Here is an 18,245-nt window from a genome sequence, read left to right on the forward strand (position 1 = left end):
GCGCGGGACAGATTTTTGGAAGGAAAATCCGTTGAGTAAATATGAAATGTGAGATTCTGTTTCCGCTCAGCTAAAGGGGGCAAATGAGCCATGGAAAGCTGTGTTTCTTACAAAATACCAGCTTTTATTTGGAACGGGAAAGGGCTTTCCAGGAGAAAAGGACAGTCAGGAGGCGTCATGGTTTGGACATGCTCTTTATGGTGGGGTGAGCACCGACGGCCTTCTCCCATTCTTTGCCATTGATGGTCTCAACGGTGACGTTGCTCACAGTGCCCTCGTCCAGGCAGTGCGGAGCGACACCTACAAAGAGAGAGAAAACGCCATCGGAGATGCATTGGAACCATGGCTTCAAATGACAGGACAGGAGTTCCAACTGAACATAAGGAAAGCCTTCCTGATCTTTAAAAGAGCTGTTCACCAGTGGAACTCTCTGCCTCAGGGTCCAGTGGAGGCTTGTAAGCAGAGGCTGGATGGCCATCTGTCCGGGGTGTTTTGGTGTTGCTTAGAAAAAGGGGGTTGGACTGGATGGCCCATGAAGTTGCTTCCAACTCTATGATTCTATGAAATGCTAATCAAGGTGATTAATTACAACATTGACACTTGCCTCAAGCAGACAAGAGTTCTTTCTCCCACCCTGGACATTATTCCACAGATATATAAACCCCATTTTCCTAGTTTCCAATGGACCTCACAACCTATGAGGATGCCTGCCATAGATGCAGGTGAAGCATCAGGAGAGAATGCTTCCCTAACATGACCAGACAGCCCGGAAAATGCACAGCAACCTACTAAGGATGTGGTGCAAAAGTAGCCTAATAATATAATGTAATACAGTATAATATACTGTATATACATATATTTATAATATTATAATGTAATGCAATAAAATACTAATAATATGATATAATTATATATTTATATTACATGTAATATTACTAATAATATTACAATATAGTGGTATAGTACAATATAGTAATATTTTTATACTGATATTGTACTATGCTAATAATATAATATATTTTATGTATATATATATATCTTGTGAGCCGCTCTGAGTCCCCTTCGTGGTAAGGAGGACGGCATATAAATGTCATAAATAAATAATAAATAAATAGTACAATATAGTATTATATAATACTAATATGGTGCTGTGCTAGTAATATAATATATTGTATACACATATAATATTACAATATAATATAATACTAATAATAATACAATATAATAATTATATATTACTGTAATACTACTCATAATATTATTACAGTGTAGTGGTGTAGTACAAGATAGTTATATATAATACTGATATTATACTATGCTAATAATATAATATATTGTATGCATATATATATATCTTCTAAGCCGGTGTGAGTCCCCTTCGGGGTGAGAAGGGCGGCATATAAATGTCAGAAATAAATAAATAGTACAATATAGTAATATATAATAATAATATGGTACTGTGCTAGTAATATAATATATTGTATACACATATAATATTATAATATAATACAATATAATACTAATAATAATACAATATAATAATTATATATTAATTTAATACTGGTAATAATATTATTACAGTATAGTGGTGTAGTACAATATAGTAATATATAATACTGATATTGTACTATGCTAATAAGATAATATATTGTACGTATATATATATATATCTTGTAAGCTGCTCTGAGGCCCCTTAGGGGTGAGAAGGGCTGCATATAAATGTCGTAAATAAACAAATAAACCTAAGAACCCCACAACTTATGGGGATTGTGGTGCAGGCTGAAGCGTGGATGTCATAGGGCATCTCAGTCTATGGTCCTAAGGAAGGAAAGCCGGGATCTGTGATCCAGTTATTTATCCCTGCTTCAAAGCCACCATGGGCTCCAATGAGGAGAATCGCAGGATGATGACAATACCATAGCCGTCAGGATTGGAGCGAGGTGTGTAGAAGCTCTGGACGCCACAGGTCTTGCAGAAGGTGTGCTGGGCCCGGTGTGTGTTGAAGGTGTAGGCGGTGAGGTTGTCAGCACCCTGGGCAAGGAAACGGAACTGCCTTCAGCAGAAATCCCCTTCATACAGTTCCTCATGTTGTGGTGACCCCCAACCATAACATTATTTTTGTTGCTACTTCACAACTGTCATTTTGATACTGTTATGAATCGTCATGTAAATATCTGATCTGCAGGATGTATTTTAATCCACTGGACCATATTTGGCACAAATACCCAATACACCCAAATCTGATGGGGTTGCGGCAGGGATTGAGTTTGTCATTTGGGAGTTGTAGTTGCTGGGATTTATAGTTCACCTACAATCAAAAGGCATTCTGAACTCCAACGATGGAATTGAACCAAACTTGGCATACAGAACTCCCACAACCAACAGAAAATACCGGAAGGGATCGGTGGGCATTGAACGTTGGTTTTGGAGTTGGTTTTGGCGGAGACATCTTCGGCCTTCTCTGCCAAAGGAGTTCCTAAGACCATCAGAAATATATATTTTCGGATGGTCTTTGGCGACCCCTCTGGAACCCTCTTGTGACCCCCAGGTTGAGAAACACTGCAATACACCCACCTTCAGCAGCTTGAAGTGTGAGGCAGGAACAATGAAATGCTTGTTTTGTTTCTTGACGCAGATGCTGCAGCTGCGCTTGAGGAGAGAAAGGGAAGGGAATTACATGGATGATGAGAGGATGGTGATTCCTTCTTTCCCAGAATCCCCCACCCACCTCGTAATACGCAACAAGGCGCTGCTGTGTGTTCTGCAAGTGGCTTATTTATCTGGGAAAATTAAAATTAAAAGTTGTGGGACGGGCCTTGCCTGACTCACTTGCAGTCAAAGACGTGGAGGGCGTCCGAGGCCCAGACCTCAAAGCGGACAGCTCTGCAGTGGCACCCCCCAGTGTGTTTCACCAGGCCCTGGCATGCCCTGCAAAGAGAAGCCAGGCAGAATGAGCACAACAAGGCCCCCTTCTTCCTCCCTCCTCTTCTCCTTCCTTCCTTCCTTCCTTCCTTCCTTCCTTCCTTCCTTCTCCTCTCCTCCTCCTCCTTCATCCTTTGCTTCCTTTCTTCCCTTTCTACTTCTTTCCTTCCTTCCTTTCTTTCTTCTCCTCTCATTCTTCATCCCGTGCTTCCTTTCTCCCCTTTCTACTTCCCTTCCCTTCCTTTCTTCCTTCTCCTCTTTTCCTTCTTCATCCCCTGCTTCCTTTCATCCCTTTCTACTTCTCTTCTCTTTCCTTCCTTTCTCCCCTACGTACCATCAAGATTACTAAGATCGTTTGGAGAGGCCCTGCTCTCGGTCCCACCGGCCTCACAAGCGTGCCTGGTGGGGACGAGGGACAAGGCCTTCTCGGTGGTGGCCCCGCGACTCTGGAACTCTCTCCCACTGGAGGTCAGAACCGCCCCGTCTATCCTGATATTCAGGAAATGGGTGAAAACGTGGTTGTGGAGACAGGCTTTCGATGAATGAGACAGCACCCTAAGATTGTGGATGGAAGATGAGGTATACTTGTTTTTAATATGACAACTGACCACCATAGTTTTAAATATAGTTGTTATTTTAAATGTGTTATTGTAATTATGAACTATGATATTTTACTGATTGTATGTTTTTATGGTTGTAAACCGGGCTGAGTCCCTCTAAGAGGTGAGAAGCTCGGTATAGGAAACTTTGAAATAAATAAATAAATTTCTTCTTTCTCCTCTCCTCCTTCTTTATCCCTTGCTTCGCTTCTTCCCTTTCTACTTCTCTTCTTTCCTGCCTTCCTTCTCCTCTCCTCCTTCATCCCTTGCTTCCTTTCTTCTCTTTCTACTTCTCTTTTCTTCCTTCCTTCCTTCTCCTCCTCCTTCATCCCTTTCTTCCCTTTTTATTTCTCTTTCCTTCCTCTCCTGCTCCTTTCTTCCCTCTTCTTCCCTCCTATTCTCTCAGCATTAATTCTATTCCTTCCTTCCTATTCCACTTCCACTTCCTTTGCTTCTTTTCTTCCTCCTGTTTTTCCTTCGCTCTTTCCTTCCTTCCCCTCTTCTCTCAGCATTTATTCTATTTATTATTTCTTCCCTTCTTCCTCATTTCTTCTCTTCCTCCTCCCATTCTTCCTTCCTTCTTTCCTTCCTTCGACTCTTCTCTCAGCATTAATTATATTCCTTTTGTTCTTCCCTTCCTCCCTTCTCTGCTCTTTCCTTTCTCCTTCCTTCTTTTCTCCTATCTTCCTCTTCCTTCCCTCCTGCTTCCTTTCCTTCCTTCTTTATTCCACTCCCACCTTCTTTGCTTCTCTTCTTCCCCCGTTCTCCCTTCCCTCTTTCCTTCCTTCATATCTTCTCTCAGCATGAATTCTTTTCCTTTTCTCCCCTTCATTTCTTCTCTTCCTCCTCCTGTTCTTCCTTCCCTCTTTCCTTCCTTCGACTCTTCTCTCAGCATTAATTCTATTCCTTTTGTTTTTCCCTTCCTCCCTTCCTTCTTTTCTCCTCCTCCTCCTCCTTCCCTCTTTCCTCCTGCTTCCTTTCCTTCTCCTCTCCTTCCTTCTCCCTGCAGCTAGATCATCACAGCTCACCTCAGTGTTACCCAATTATATCCAGAGATTTCAAAGAAAAATGTTTCTCTTCAATCCCCTTGGCTTTGTAGTCCAAGAGAGCTTTCTGAATATGGCTTTGGATTGTGGAAAACTCACCCGGAAGCATCCCCAGGCGAGTCCCACTCTCTCGGCCTCAGAGCCATAGCAAACCTCTAGGATTAAGGTCGAATGGGGGCTGGGTGAGCAGCTTGAGAGCTGAACATAGGTTCAAATTCCAGCTCAATTCATGGCCACGTCCACTTCCCCTGCTGTAATTCCAGGCTTTGGGCACCAGAGGGCTCCATAGATTACACTATGTTTTTATGTTCCTGGGTTATATGTGTGTGTGTGTTGTCTGTGTGTGTATATACATACATATACATATATGTCATCTCCTAATTGGTTCAATCATAAAAAACATGGAAAAAGTTTATTAAACTACACAACGTTTTTTTTTTGCTGGACATCCTACTATAGCACATTTTGCAATAGTTTATCAATCAATATCTCCTAGAGTCTCAACCAATTCAACTACTGTATATACTTGAGTATAAGCCTAGTTTTTCAGCCCCATTTTTAGGTTGAAAAAAAATCCCTCGGCTTATACTCGAGTCAAGGTTATTTATTATTTTACTCTGCTATTAGTATTATTTTTATTACATTTATTATTTTAATCTATTATTATTATATTTACATTGTTTTACTCTATTATTGCTTTTATTACATTTATTATTTTACTCTATTATTATTATTATTATTACATTTACATTACTTTACTCTATTATTACTTTTATTACATTTATTATTTTACTCTATTATTATTACATTTACATTATTTTACTCTATTATTATATTTATTGCATTTATTATTTTACTCTATTATTGTTATTATTACATTTATTACTTTATTATTATTATTATTATTATTATTACTATTATTATTAAATTTCCATTATTTATTATTATTTTTATTACATGTTATTACATTTATTATTTTATTCTATCATTCTAGGTAATAGGTAAACACATTTACATTGAAGGAGGTTAGAATAATGGTTGAATCAGAGTTGGGCAGTCTTCTCTTAAATTACAGTTTTGTGTAAATACTCAAAAACATTTAACCTACTGACGATTACCAGTAGCAGCTACATTTCTCACCCTCAGCTTATACTCAAGTCAATATGTTTTTCCAGGTTTTTGTGGTAAAACTAGGTCCCTCGGCTTATATTCGGGTCGGCTTATACTCGAGTATATACGGTAGTTTTGTGCCACAAAAACATTTCCGGAGTAGAACAGCTTTCAAAGTAAGGACTGCACAATCAAACAGGAAATATAACACTTTCAAACCAGGAACAGGAAAGTTTTCAACTGTTGTTACATAGTGTTATTTGTACTGACTTCCTGTCATTGTTGAGACCACAGCTCTCATGACTGTTTGGACTCCAACTCCCATCATCGTTGAGACCACAACTTCCCAGTATTTGGGGACAAGTCCCTTTTCTTAATTGGACTACACCCCCATCATTGCTGGGACCATAATTTCCCAGTGTTGAGGAGCATGTCCCTTTTGTTAATTGGACTACAACTCCCATCACTGTTCAGACTACAACTTCCTAGTATTGCAGGGCAAGATCCTTTCCCCCTTTGGACTACAACTCCCCTCATTGTTGTGACCATAAACTCCAATATCTGGGGACTATAGCTTTCATGACTGTTTGGACTACAACTCCCATCATTGTTGGGACCATAACCTTCAGTATTTGAGGACAAGTCCCTTATCGCAACTGGAGTACAATTCCAATTGCTGTTCAGGATATAACTTCCAGTATTGGAGGACAAGCCCTTTTTCTTTATTAGACTGCAACTCCCATCGCTGCTCAAACTACAACTTCCCAGTATTTGGGGACAAGTCTCTTTTCTTAATTGGACTACAACTCCCAACACTATTCAGACTACAAGTTCCCAGTATTTGGGGGCAAGTCCCTTCCCCTCTTTGGATTATGACTCCCATCGCTGCTCAGACTACAACTTCCCACTATTTGGGAGCAAGTCCCTTCCCCACTTTGGACTACAACTCCCATAGCTGCTCAGACTACAACTTCCCAGTATTTGGGGACAAGTATCTTTTCTTAACTGGACTACAACTCCCATCACTATTCAGACTACAACTTCCCAGTATTTGGGGGAAAGTCCCTTCTCCTCTTTGGACTAAAACTCCCATCACTCTTTAGACTATAACTTCCCAATATTTGGGGCAAGTTCCTTTTTTTAATTAGACTACAACTCCCATCGCTGTTCAGACTACAACTTCGCAGTATTTGAGGTCAAGTCACTTTTTTTAATTGGACTACAACTCCCAACATTGTTGGGACCGTAACTAACTCCCAGTATCACAGCCCCCAACATTGGCTAGATGGGGTCAGACTAGATGGCCTCTTGGGTCCCTCCCAATGGTGTGATTCCAACATTTGCTCCTATGAATCCAGATCAGAGCACAGAAGGTCTCTCTCTTCCAAGAATTGGGTCAGATTGAGCAGAACATGTGCTGTACTGAGCAGCAGCTAACCTTCCCTGTATTTCCTGCCAAAACCTTGCATAAAGAGTGACGCTGCTGCAAGTCATGGCCGACGGATGCCAAGATCTTCCGCATGTTCAAGGTATATACTTACTTACTTAGAGTCACAGCCTGCTTTTCCGGTCCCAAGTTTAATAGGGTGATGAAGTCACAATATAATCAGCACCGGATATCCTAAAGGCGATACAATGCTAATCAAGGTGGCCAATGGCAACATTCACACTTGCCTCAAGCAGACAAGATTCTTTTTCCCACCCTGGACATCATTCCTCAGATATATAAACCTCCCTTGCCTAGTTTCCAACAGACCTCATAACCTCTGAGGATGCCTGCCATAGCTGTGGGCGAAACGTCAGGAGAGAATGCTTCTGGAACACGGCCAGACAGCCTGGAAAACTCACAGCAACCCAGTGATTCCGGCCATGAAAGCCTTTGACAACACAATAATATGACTGTTTATTATTAGCTCTGATTACCACTCATCACTTGTAATTGGAAAGCAACCCTTTGCATGTCCCTGTTTAGTCCCCCAAAATATTATTATCATTACAATAATCATCATTATCATTAACATCAATGTCCCACTTTTTCCTCCTTCAGAGTGGTGAGGTAACAAATTAAAGTATTATCATCATCATTATCATTAACATCTATATCCCACTTTTTCTCCTTCACGGTGGTGAGGTAACAAATAAAAGTATTATTATTATTATCATCATTATTATTATTAACATCTATATCCCACTTTTTCCTCCTTCAGAGTGATGAGGTAACAAATAAAAGTATTATTATTATTATTTACATCTATATCCCACTTTTTCCTCCTTCAGAGTGATAAAGTAACAAATAAAAGTATTATTATTATTATTTACATCTATATCCCACTTTTTCCTCCTTCAGAGTGATGAGGTAACAAATAAAAGTATTATTATTATTATTTACATCTATATCCCACTTTTTCCTCCTTCAGAGTGATAAAGTAACAAATAAAAGTATTATTATTATTATTTACATCTATATCCCACTTTTTCCTCCTTCAGAGTGATGAGGTAACAAATAAAAGTATTATTATTATTATTATTATTATTATTATTATTATTATTTACATCTATATCCCACTTTTTCCTCCTTCAGAGTGGTGAGGTAACAAATAAAAGTATTATTATTATTATTATTAACTTCTATATCCCAGTATTTCCTCCTTCGCGGTGGTGAGGTAACAAATAAAATTATTATTATTATTATTTACATCTATATTCCACTTTTTCCTCCTTCAGAGTGGTGTGGTAACAAATAAAAGTATTATTATTATTATTATTATTATTATTATTATTTACATCTATATCCCTCTTTTTCCTCCTTTGCGGTGGTGAGGTACGAATAATAATAATTAATAACAACAACAATAACCATGCCTTTTCTTTATTCTCACAACAACCCTTTGAGGCAGACCACACTTAAACGGAAGGAGAAGCATAAAATCATAGATTGAATTGAAGAACTCAGATTAGACCTGAAAGAAGAGAAAAAATAATCCTAACCCACAAAAAAAGGAATAAATAATTCCATAATTTTGTGACAGAAAAATGTAACCATTGCTTTTAAAAACAAAGTACCCATGAGAGGAAGAGATACAAAATGTTTAGCTACAAGGAAGGGAGAGAGATACAAGCCATTTCCTGTTAATCTTGTTCAGAGAGCACCCAAGGATTAATGTCCAACATGACTCAATTTCCGTGCATGGAATCAAATACTGTATATAATCCACACCCAGAGCATGCAATTCAGAAACCGGTCCAACGCCCTTGCCTCGTGTTTGCACTAAAGGAAAAGGTCATCCCTTCTTCTTCTCCTTCTTCCGCCATCTTTCCAGATCTGTTTTCCCACCTGAAAGTTTCTAGTCCTCGCTGTGTTGATTTCCTTCCTCATTTCCCCCTTTTTGGGGTGTTTTGAATTATTATTTGAAGTGTGCGGCAAAGAAAGAAAAGACAGAACATTATTACAATTGGGTTGCTGCAAGTTTTCCAGGCTGTCTGGCTATGTTCCAGAAGCATTCTCTCCTGACGTTTTGCCTACATCTATAGCAGGCATCCTCAGAGGTTGTGAAGTCTGTTGTAAACTAGACAAGTGAGGCTTATATATCTGAGGAATGATGTCCAGGTTGGGAAAAAGTATATTGTCTTCTTGAAGCAAGTGTGAATGTTGCTATTGGCCACCTTGATTAGCATTGAATGGCCTTGCAGCTTCAAAGCCTGGCTGGTTGCTGCCTGAAGGAGTCATCCCACCTCTGCAGGAGTCTACCATATACAGTGCAACTCTGGACAAGTCTATGGAGCAGTGTTTCTCAACCTGGGGGTCTGGACCCCTAGGGGGGGTCACGAGGGGGTGTCAGAGGGGTCACCAAAGACAATTAGAAAACACAGTATATTCTGATGGCCGTAGGGATTCCATGTGGGATATATATAAACCTCACCTGGCTAGTTTCCAACAGACCTCACAATCTCTGAGTGGTCAAAACATCAGGACAATGCTTCTGGAACATTGCCATACAGCCTGGAAAACTCACAGCAACCCACGAAAGCGTTTGACAACACAATTCAGTATAGTTTGTGCCACAAAAACAATGGAGTTTCTGAAGTAGGACAACTACTTTCAAAGTAAGGACTGTACAATTAAACAGGACATAACACTTTCAAGGGAGGAACAGGAACTTTTTTCATATTTTGTTACATAGTGTAATTATTTATCATGTTTATTCACTTTTATGGTGTCCCTGGGCCACAAACTCCAATTAATTTGACTGTAAAGTCACATTTGCAATACCCTCCTCTTAGTAATATAACATTATTATTATTATTATTATTATTATTATTTGAAACACAACAAGATGAGTCCACAGCAGACACTCTGCTGGCTGTTGTATTGGATCACACGTCGGACCCTTCCCAAGTGTCTAGGAATGTGTGATGTATCGGCAAATAATGCGTGCAGATCCCAGTAAGGTGGCCTTATTATTATTATTATTATTATTATTATTATATTATTATTATTATTATTATTATTATTATTATTATTATTATTATTATTTTACTGACACAAAAGCACAGTATGTCACAGCAAATGAGATCTATATGCTGGATTTTGTTTGCTGTGACATACTGTGTTTTTGTGTCAGTAAAATTATTATTATTATTTGATACACAACAAGATTAGTACATAGCAAACAAGAACACCCTGTTGGCTTTGGTTTGGGATCGCACATCAAACACTTCCCAAGTGTCTAGAAATGTGTGATGTATTGGTGAATAATGTGTGCAGATCGGAGTATTATTATTATTACTAGCCGTCCCCTGCCAAGCGTTGCTGTGGCCCACATGGGGGTTCTGTGTGGGAGGTTTGGCCCAATTCTATCTATGCTCTGTGATTGTAGGTGAACTATAAATCCCAGCAACTACAACTCCCAAATGTCAAGATCCTATTTTCTCCAAACTCCACCAGTGGTCACACTTGGGGATATAGAGTCTTTGTGTAGAGTTTGGTCCAGATCCATCATTGTTTGAGTCCACAGTGATCTCTGGATGTAGGTGAACTACAACTCCAAAATCAAAGGACACTGCCCACCAAACCCTTCCAGTATTTTCTGTTGGTCATGGGAGAACTGTGTGCTAATCTGGTTCAATTCCATCATTGGTGGGGTTCAGAATGCTCTTTGATTGTAGGTGAACTATAAATCCCAACAATGACAACTCCCAAATGACAAAAAAAAATTTTTTTAGTGAAGGACATACATTGGGTTGTTAGGTGTCTTGTGCCCAAATTTGTTGTCAATTCGTCCAGTGGTTTTTGAGTTCTGTTAATCCCACAAACGAACATTACATTTTTATTTATATAGATTTTACTGACACAAAAGCACAGTATGTCACAGCAAATGAGATCTATATGCTGGATTTTGTTTGCTGTGATATACTGTGTTTTTGTGTCAGTAAAATTATTATTATTATTTGATAAACAACAAGATTAGTACACAGCAAACAAGAACACTCTGTTGGCTTTTGTTTGGGATCACACATCAAACATTTCCCAAGTGTCTAGAACTGTGTGATGTATTGGCGAATAACGTGTGCAGATCTGAATATTATTATTATTATTATTATTATTATTATTATTATTTATGTTATCTGTAAATAAGATATATTTACAGATAAAGTTATTTACAAAAAGAGATGGTTTTTAAGCAACTTTTAATGTGGATATAAGTGACTAGCCATCCCCTGCCATGCATTGCTGTGGCCCAGTCTGGTGATCTGGAAAATAAAGTAACGAGAAAGTGTAGGTTTCTAATATATGTAATGTCTTTCTGCTTGTGGGTATACAGTATTTCTTGCCGTTTCTTTGTCAGTGTTGATGTGGAGATTGCCTGGTTTGCCTACTCTGGAACATGCAACATATATTGTCCTTCTTCAGGGGTCACTTTCAAATCTACGAGATTGTGTGTGTGTGTGAATAATATATATCTATGTATGTCTATGACTGGATGGCTCTTTGTCAGGAGGGCTTTGATTACGTTTTCTTGCCCTGGTGAAAAGAGTTGGACTGGATGGCCTTAAGTATTTTCTGTTGGTCATGGGGGTTCTGTGTGGGACGTTTGCCCCAATTCTGTCATTAGTGGAGTTCAGAATGCTCTTTGATTGTAGGTAAACTATAAATCCCAGTATCTACAACTCCCAAATGTCAAGATCTATTTTCCCCAAAGTCCATTTGTGTTCATATTTGGGCGTATGAAATATTTGTGTCAAGTTTGGTCCTGGTCCATCATTGTTTGAGTCCACAGTGCTCTCTGGATGTAGGTGAACTACAACTCCCAAACTCAAGGTCAATGCCCATCAATACCCATGTTAGTCATGGGAATCTTGTGTGCCACGTTTGGTTCAATTCCATCATTGGTGGAGTTCAGAATGCTCTTTGATTGTAGGTGAACTATAAATCCCAGTAACTACAACTCCCAAATGTCAAGGTCTATTTTCCCCAAAGTCCATCTGTGTTCGTATTTGGGCATATGGAATATTCATGCCAAGTTTGGTCCAGGTCCATCATTGCTTGAGTCCACAGTGCTCTCTGGATGTAGGTGAACTACAACTCCCAAACTCAATGCCCATGTTAGTCATGGGAGTCTTGTGTGCCACGTTGGGTTCAATTCCATCATTGGTGGAGTTCAGAATGCTCTTTGATTGTAGGTAAAGTAAAGGTAGTCCCCTGACATTAAGTCCAGTCATGTCTGACTCTGGGACTCTGGTGCTCATCTCAATTTCTAAGCCGAAAAGCCAGCGTTGTCCGTAGACACCTCCAAGGTCATGTGGCCGGCATGACTGCATGGAGCACCGTTACCTTCCCGCCGGAGTGGTACCTTTTGATCTACTCACATTTGCATGTTTTTGAACTGCTTTGATTGTAGGTGAACTATAAATCCCAGCAATGACAAGTCCCAAATGAGAAAAAAAAATTGAGTGTTGGTCACTCCTTGGGTTAGTAGGTGTCTTGTGGCCAAAATTGGCGGCAATTCGTCCAGTGGTTTTTGAATTATGTTAATCCCACAAACAAACATTACATTTTTATTTATATAGATTTTAATGTTAGTATATATTTATGGTTTTATGTCCCGGGACTGAATGTTTGCCGTATATATGTATATATGAGTCCCCTGAGGGGTGAGAAGGGCGGAATATAAATGTTTCAAATAAATAAATAAATAAATATTCCAATTAGTAAAGCAAGTAAAGCAGAAGGGAGTGGAACATTCCAGAAACTGTGACGGAGTTCCAACAGAGCAACAGGGTTCAGAGTCTCCTTCTAAAGATAACCTTCAGCCCAAACTATCAGGAATAAAAAACCTTCACACACATTCATGTTTCATCTGTGCTTAGGCGTGCATGACTCAGCAGTGCAAAGTTTCTGGGCTGGGTGCCCGTTTTGGTGATTCAAGTGGAAAGAAAGAAAAATCCCCCAAAAGCACACCGTTCTGTTCCTGCTTTGCTTTGTTGGAAATTGACAGGAAGCTGCAGCAGGATTGAGATCTTTTCATCCTGCATCTAAATGTGATTTTGGCAGAGAAAAGTATGACATGTTGTTCTGAGCTGACATTATAACACAGAACACACATCAAAGGACTCTACGTCAGGAGGCATGAAGTCCGTCCCACAAAGACGTTTTGGCAGTTTAATACACTTTTCTCATGTTTTTATTATAGAACCTTGAAACTCCATTTTGAACCATCAGCTGCTACTCACATTCTTTGGTTCAAACAGGGCTTGGCAAACAGCTGTGACTCTGAGTCAGCGCCGGTTCCAGAAAAACAGGCCTGGGCTTGTTCAAGAGTTCAGCTCCCGGTTGGCATTTGCAGGGCGTTGTGTAATGAGAACCCATTGGCTTCCGTCTGCAGGGAAAACAAGAAGAAAACAAGTGTTGCCCTAGGAACTGACAAACACCAAGCCGAAGGAGCCACAAATGATCACTTTCCAATATTACACACAGCCAGCACCAAAAATGAGTCTTTCACTATATATAAAGAGACAGATGGCTGCAGAAGGCAAAGGGACAAAGGCCACATATTAACCCTGATATATAATGTCACAAAAGGCCTAGGTCTCCCAAATGTGACACATATTAACCCTTATGTATAATGTTAGAGAAGTAGAAAATAGTGTGAGCATTGGACTAAATTATTATTATTAAACTAAGTAGACAATAGTCTTAAGTATTGGACTATATTATTATTATTATTAAAACTAAAAAACAATAGTCTGATTATTAGACTATATTATTATTCTTTATTAAACTAAAAAGACAATAGTCTGAGTATTGGTCTATATTATTATTATTATTATTATCATTTAAACTAAAAAGACAACAGTCTAAGTATTGGACTATATTATTATTAAACTAAGTAGACAATAGTTTGAACATTGGACTATATTATTATTATTATAAAACTAAGATGACAATAGTCTGAGAATTGAACTATATTATTATTATTATTATTATTAAACTAAGAATAGTCTGAGCATTGAACTATATTATATTAGTATGATTATTATTAAACTAAGTAGAGAATAGTCTGAACAGTGGACTATATTATTCTTCTTCTTCTTACTATTCCTATTATAAAATTAAGATGACAATAGTCTGAGAATTGGACTATATTATTATTATGATTAGACTAAGAAGACAATAGTCTGGGCATTGGACTATATTATTATTATTATTATTAAGCTAAGGAGACTATAGTCTGAACATTGAACTATATTATTATTATTATTATTATTATTATTATTATATAACTAAGAAGCAAATAGCCTGAACATTGGACTATATTATTATTATTATTATTATTATTATTATTAAGCTAAGAAGATAATAGTCTGAGCATTGGACTCTATTATTATTATTATTATTAATTATTATTATATAAATAGACAATAGTCTGAGCATTGGACTCTATTATTATTATTATTATTAATTATTATTATATAAATAGACAATAGTCTGAGCATTGGACTATATTATTATTATTATTATTATTATTAATTATTATTATATAAATAGACAATAGTCTGAGCATTGGACTATATTATTATTATTATTATTATTATATAACTAAGAAGAAAATAGCCTGAACATTGGACTATATTATTATTATTATTATATTATTATTATTATTATTATTATTATTATTAAGCTAAGAAGATAATAGTCTGAGCATTGGACTATATTATTATTATTATATAAATAGACAATAGTCTGAGTATTGGACTATATTATTATCATCATTATACAAGTAGACAATAAATCTGAGAATTGGACTATATTATTATTAGGTCTCCCAAAGGGACAAAAGGGCAATGTATATACTACTGCTACTGCTACTACTACTACTAATAATAATAATAATAATAATAATAATAATTTTATTTCTTTCCCACCTCACTTCGTGGCTCGAGGCGAGTGACAACATAGCTAAAAACATCGTTATATAAATCGTTATATAAAGTGCACAGATATACATATATTAAAACATACAGAACAATTATTAAAATAGAGCAGACACAAGGCACGGGTTTAAAATTCATTATTAGAACTTTTGAATACAAATTTACCCTTTTTTTTTACAATGTTACAGAAGGCCAAGGGCTCCAGAAGGGAAATGGAGGGCAACATTGTAACCCAAAAGGAAATGGAGACAAAGGCAACATATGGCTTCTTTGTCTTCCTACAAAAAGTGAAACAAAGGGAAGGTGAAATCTTAACACAACCAATCTTCAGTTCTTGTGGGTTTTTTCGGGCTATATGGCCATGTTCTAGAGGCATTTCTCCTGACGTTTCGCCTGCATCTATGGCAAGCATCCTCAGAGGTCTTGCCATAGATGCAGGCGAAACGTCAGGAGAAATGCCTCTAGAACATGGCCATATAGCCCGAAAAAACCCACAAGAACTGAGTGATTCCGGCCATGAAAGCCTTCGACAATACACAACCAATCTTCTTTGGAAGCATTAAGACTATTCTATCCTTGTCCCTGACTGTAAGCAGAGTCCCCATCTGCCCTTCTGGGAAACTGAAATTCACCAACGCCATCAAAGCCAGTCATGCGATCGCAGGTTTTCTGCCAACGTTGCAATAATAACGTCAGCTGCTGTTTGCTTTTCCATTTGTTGCCCACAATCTGCAAGAGGAAAGAGAATACGTTGAATGCTCCAGAGCTAATAACTGAATGTTCTGGAATTTTCCCATTTAAACAGACAGGGATACGCTCTCAACCCACTGTGGAATATATAGTTTAATAAACAACAACAACAGCAATAATAATAATAATAATAATAGTAAAGTAACATTAGTAAAGTGATGTTTTTTTTGGATGCATGCAATGGCTCTAAAGCTACATTTCTCAAAGTGAATATACCACTTTCTTCTTTTAGTGGAGAGTCATAGATAATAATAATAATAATAATAATAATAATAATAATAATAATAATAATAATAATTTAGGAAGTGTCTGATGTGTGATCCAAGCATAGTGATCATGTTTGCTGTGTACTAATCTTGTTGTGTTTCTAATAATAACAACTGCTGCCCAGACTATTGTCTATTTAGTAATATAACAATATTAATATTAATATAGTTCCATGCTCTGAATATTGTCTACTTATACATTAATATTAATATAATTAAATGCTCAGAATATTGTCTACTTAGTTGTATAATAATAATAATAATGATAAATTGCTTAGAATACTGTTTATTTAGTTATATAATAATAATATAGGTCAATGCTCAGAATATTTTCTACTTAATTATATAATAATATATAATAATACTAAATAATTATATTATTATTATAATAATACTAATAATAATGTCCAATGCTCATACTATTGTTTATTTCTCTAACATTATATATACGGGTTAATATGTGGCCTATTTGGGAGGCCTTTTGTAACATTATAAATAAGGGTTAATACGTGGCCTTTTTGCCCCTTTGGGAGTCCTAGACCTTCTGCAGCCATCTATTATTATTATTATTATTATTATTATAGTAAATAAGTATTATTATTATTACTATTATTTCTCTCATGAATTTATTACTGGATTTATTTCATTATTATTATTGTTATTATTATTATCTTTTATTATTTATATTATATTATTATAGTAAGTAAGTATGATTATTATTTCCCTCCTGAATTTTATTATTATTATTATTTCCCTCCTGGATTTATTACTGGATTTATTTCATTATTATTATTATTATTATCATCATCATCTATTATTATTATTTATATTATATTATTATAGTAAGTAAATATTATTGTGGCGCAGTGGGTTAAAGCACTGAGCTGCTGAGCTTGTTGATCGAAAGGTCGCAGGTTCGATTCCGGGGAGCGGCGTGAGCTTCCGCTGTCAGCCCTAGCTTCTGCCAACCTAGCAGTTCGAAAACATGCAAATGTGAGTAGATAAATAGGTACCGCTCCAGCGGGAAGGTAAGGGCGCTCCATGCAGTCATGCCGGCCACATGACGTTGGAAGTGTCTATGGACAACGCTGGCTCTTCGGCTTAGAAATGGAGATAAGCACCACACCCCAGAGTCAGACATGACTGGACTTAATGTCAGGGGACTACCTTTACCTTTTTAAAAGTATTATTATTATTATTATTATTATTATTTCCCTCCTGAATTCATTATTATTATTACTACTATTATTTCCCTCCTGAATTTATTACTGGATTTATTTCATTATTATTATCTATTATTATTATTTATATTATATTATTATAGTAAGTATTATTATTATTTCCCTCCTGAATTCATTATTATTATTTCCATCCTGAATTTATGACTGGATTTATATTATTATTATTATTATTATTATTATTATTATTATTATAGTATTATTATTATTTCCCTCCTAAATTCATTATTATTATTATTATTATTATTATTATTATTTCCCTCCTGAATTTATTACTGGATTTATTTCATTATTGTTATTATTATTATCTATTATTATTTATACTATATTATTATAGTATTATTATTATTTCCCTCCTGAATTTATTATTATTATTACTGGATTTATTTCATTATTATTATTGTTATTATTATTATTATTATTATTAATATTATATTATTATAGTAAGTATTATTATTATTATTATTATTATTTCCCTCCTGAGTTTATTACTGGATTCATTTCATTATTATTGTTATTATTATTATCTATTATTATTATTTATATTATATTATTATATATTATATATTATTATTATTTCCCTCCTGAATTTATGACTGGATTTATTTCATTATCATTATTATTATTATCTATTATTATTTATATTATATTATATTATTATAGTAAGTATTATTATTATTTCCCTCCTGAATTTATTATTATTATTATTACTATTATTTCCCTCCTGAATTTATGACTGGATTTATTCAAAATCCTGAGGGAACTGTTTTTCCCGCCAAAATTTCCCCCCTGAAATTGTTTTCCCCCCTCACCCCACTCTTTCTTCCTCTTTCTGCGCATGTGCAGAACCATCCCTATTTCTCCCTCCTAATCTGTTCTGCC

The 18,245-nt window shown here is 36.4% G+C and overlaps 1 protein-coding gene across 2 annotated transcripts; it reads right to left on the reverse strand.

Moving 5' to 3' along the window:
• Positions 1-103: 103 nt before the first annotated feature.
• CENPV (centromere protein V) lies at positions 104-15,758 on the reverse strand. Of its 2 annotated transcripts, XM_060756847.2 has the most exons (6): positions 15,742-15,758; positions 13,409-13,554; positions 2,830-2,928; positions 2,575-2,644; positions 1,917-2,031; positions 104-300 (listed from the first exon to the last, which is right to left on the reverse strand). In XM_060756847.2, coding segments are annotated over exons 2-6 (411 nt in total). In that variant the 5' UTR covers positions 13,411-13,554; positions 15,742-15,758; the 3' UTR covers positions 104-175. The 2 variants fall into 2 exon arrangements, with proteins under 2 accessions (XP_060612830.2, XP_060612829.2); XM_060756846.2 differs by lacking the exons at positions 13,409-13,554; positions 15,742-15,758 and adding an exon at positions 4,667-4,825.
• Positions 15,759-18,245: the final 2,487 nt, after the last annotated feature.

This window comes from Anolis sagrei, chromosome 11 (assembly GCF_037176765.1).
Source record: "Anolis sagrei isolate rAnoSag1 chromosome 11, rAnoSag1.mat, whole genome shotgun sequence".
In the NCBI taxonomy this organism is placed as follows: domain Eukaryota; kingdom Metazoa; phylum Chordata; class Lepidosauria; order Squamata; family Dactyloidae; genus Anolis; species Anolis sagrei.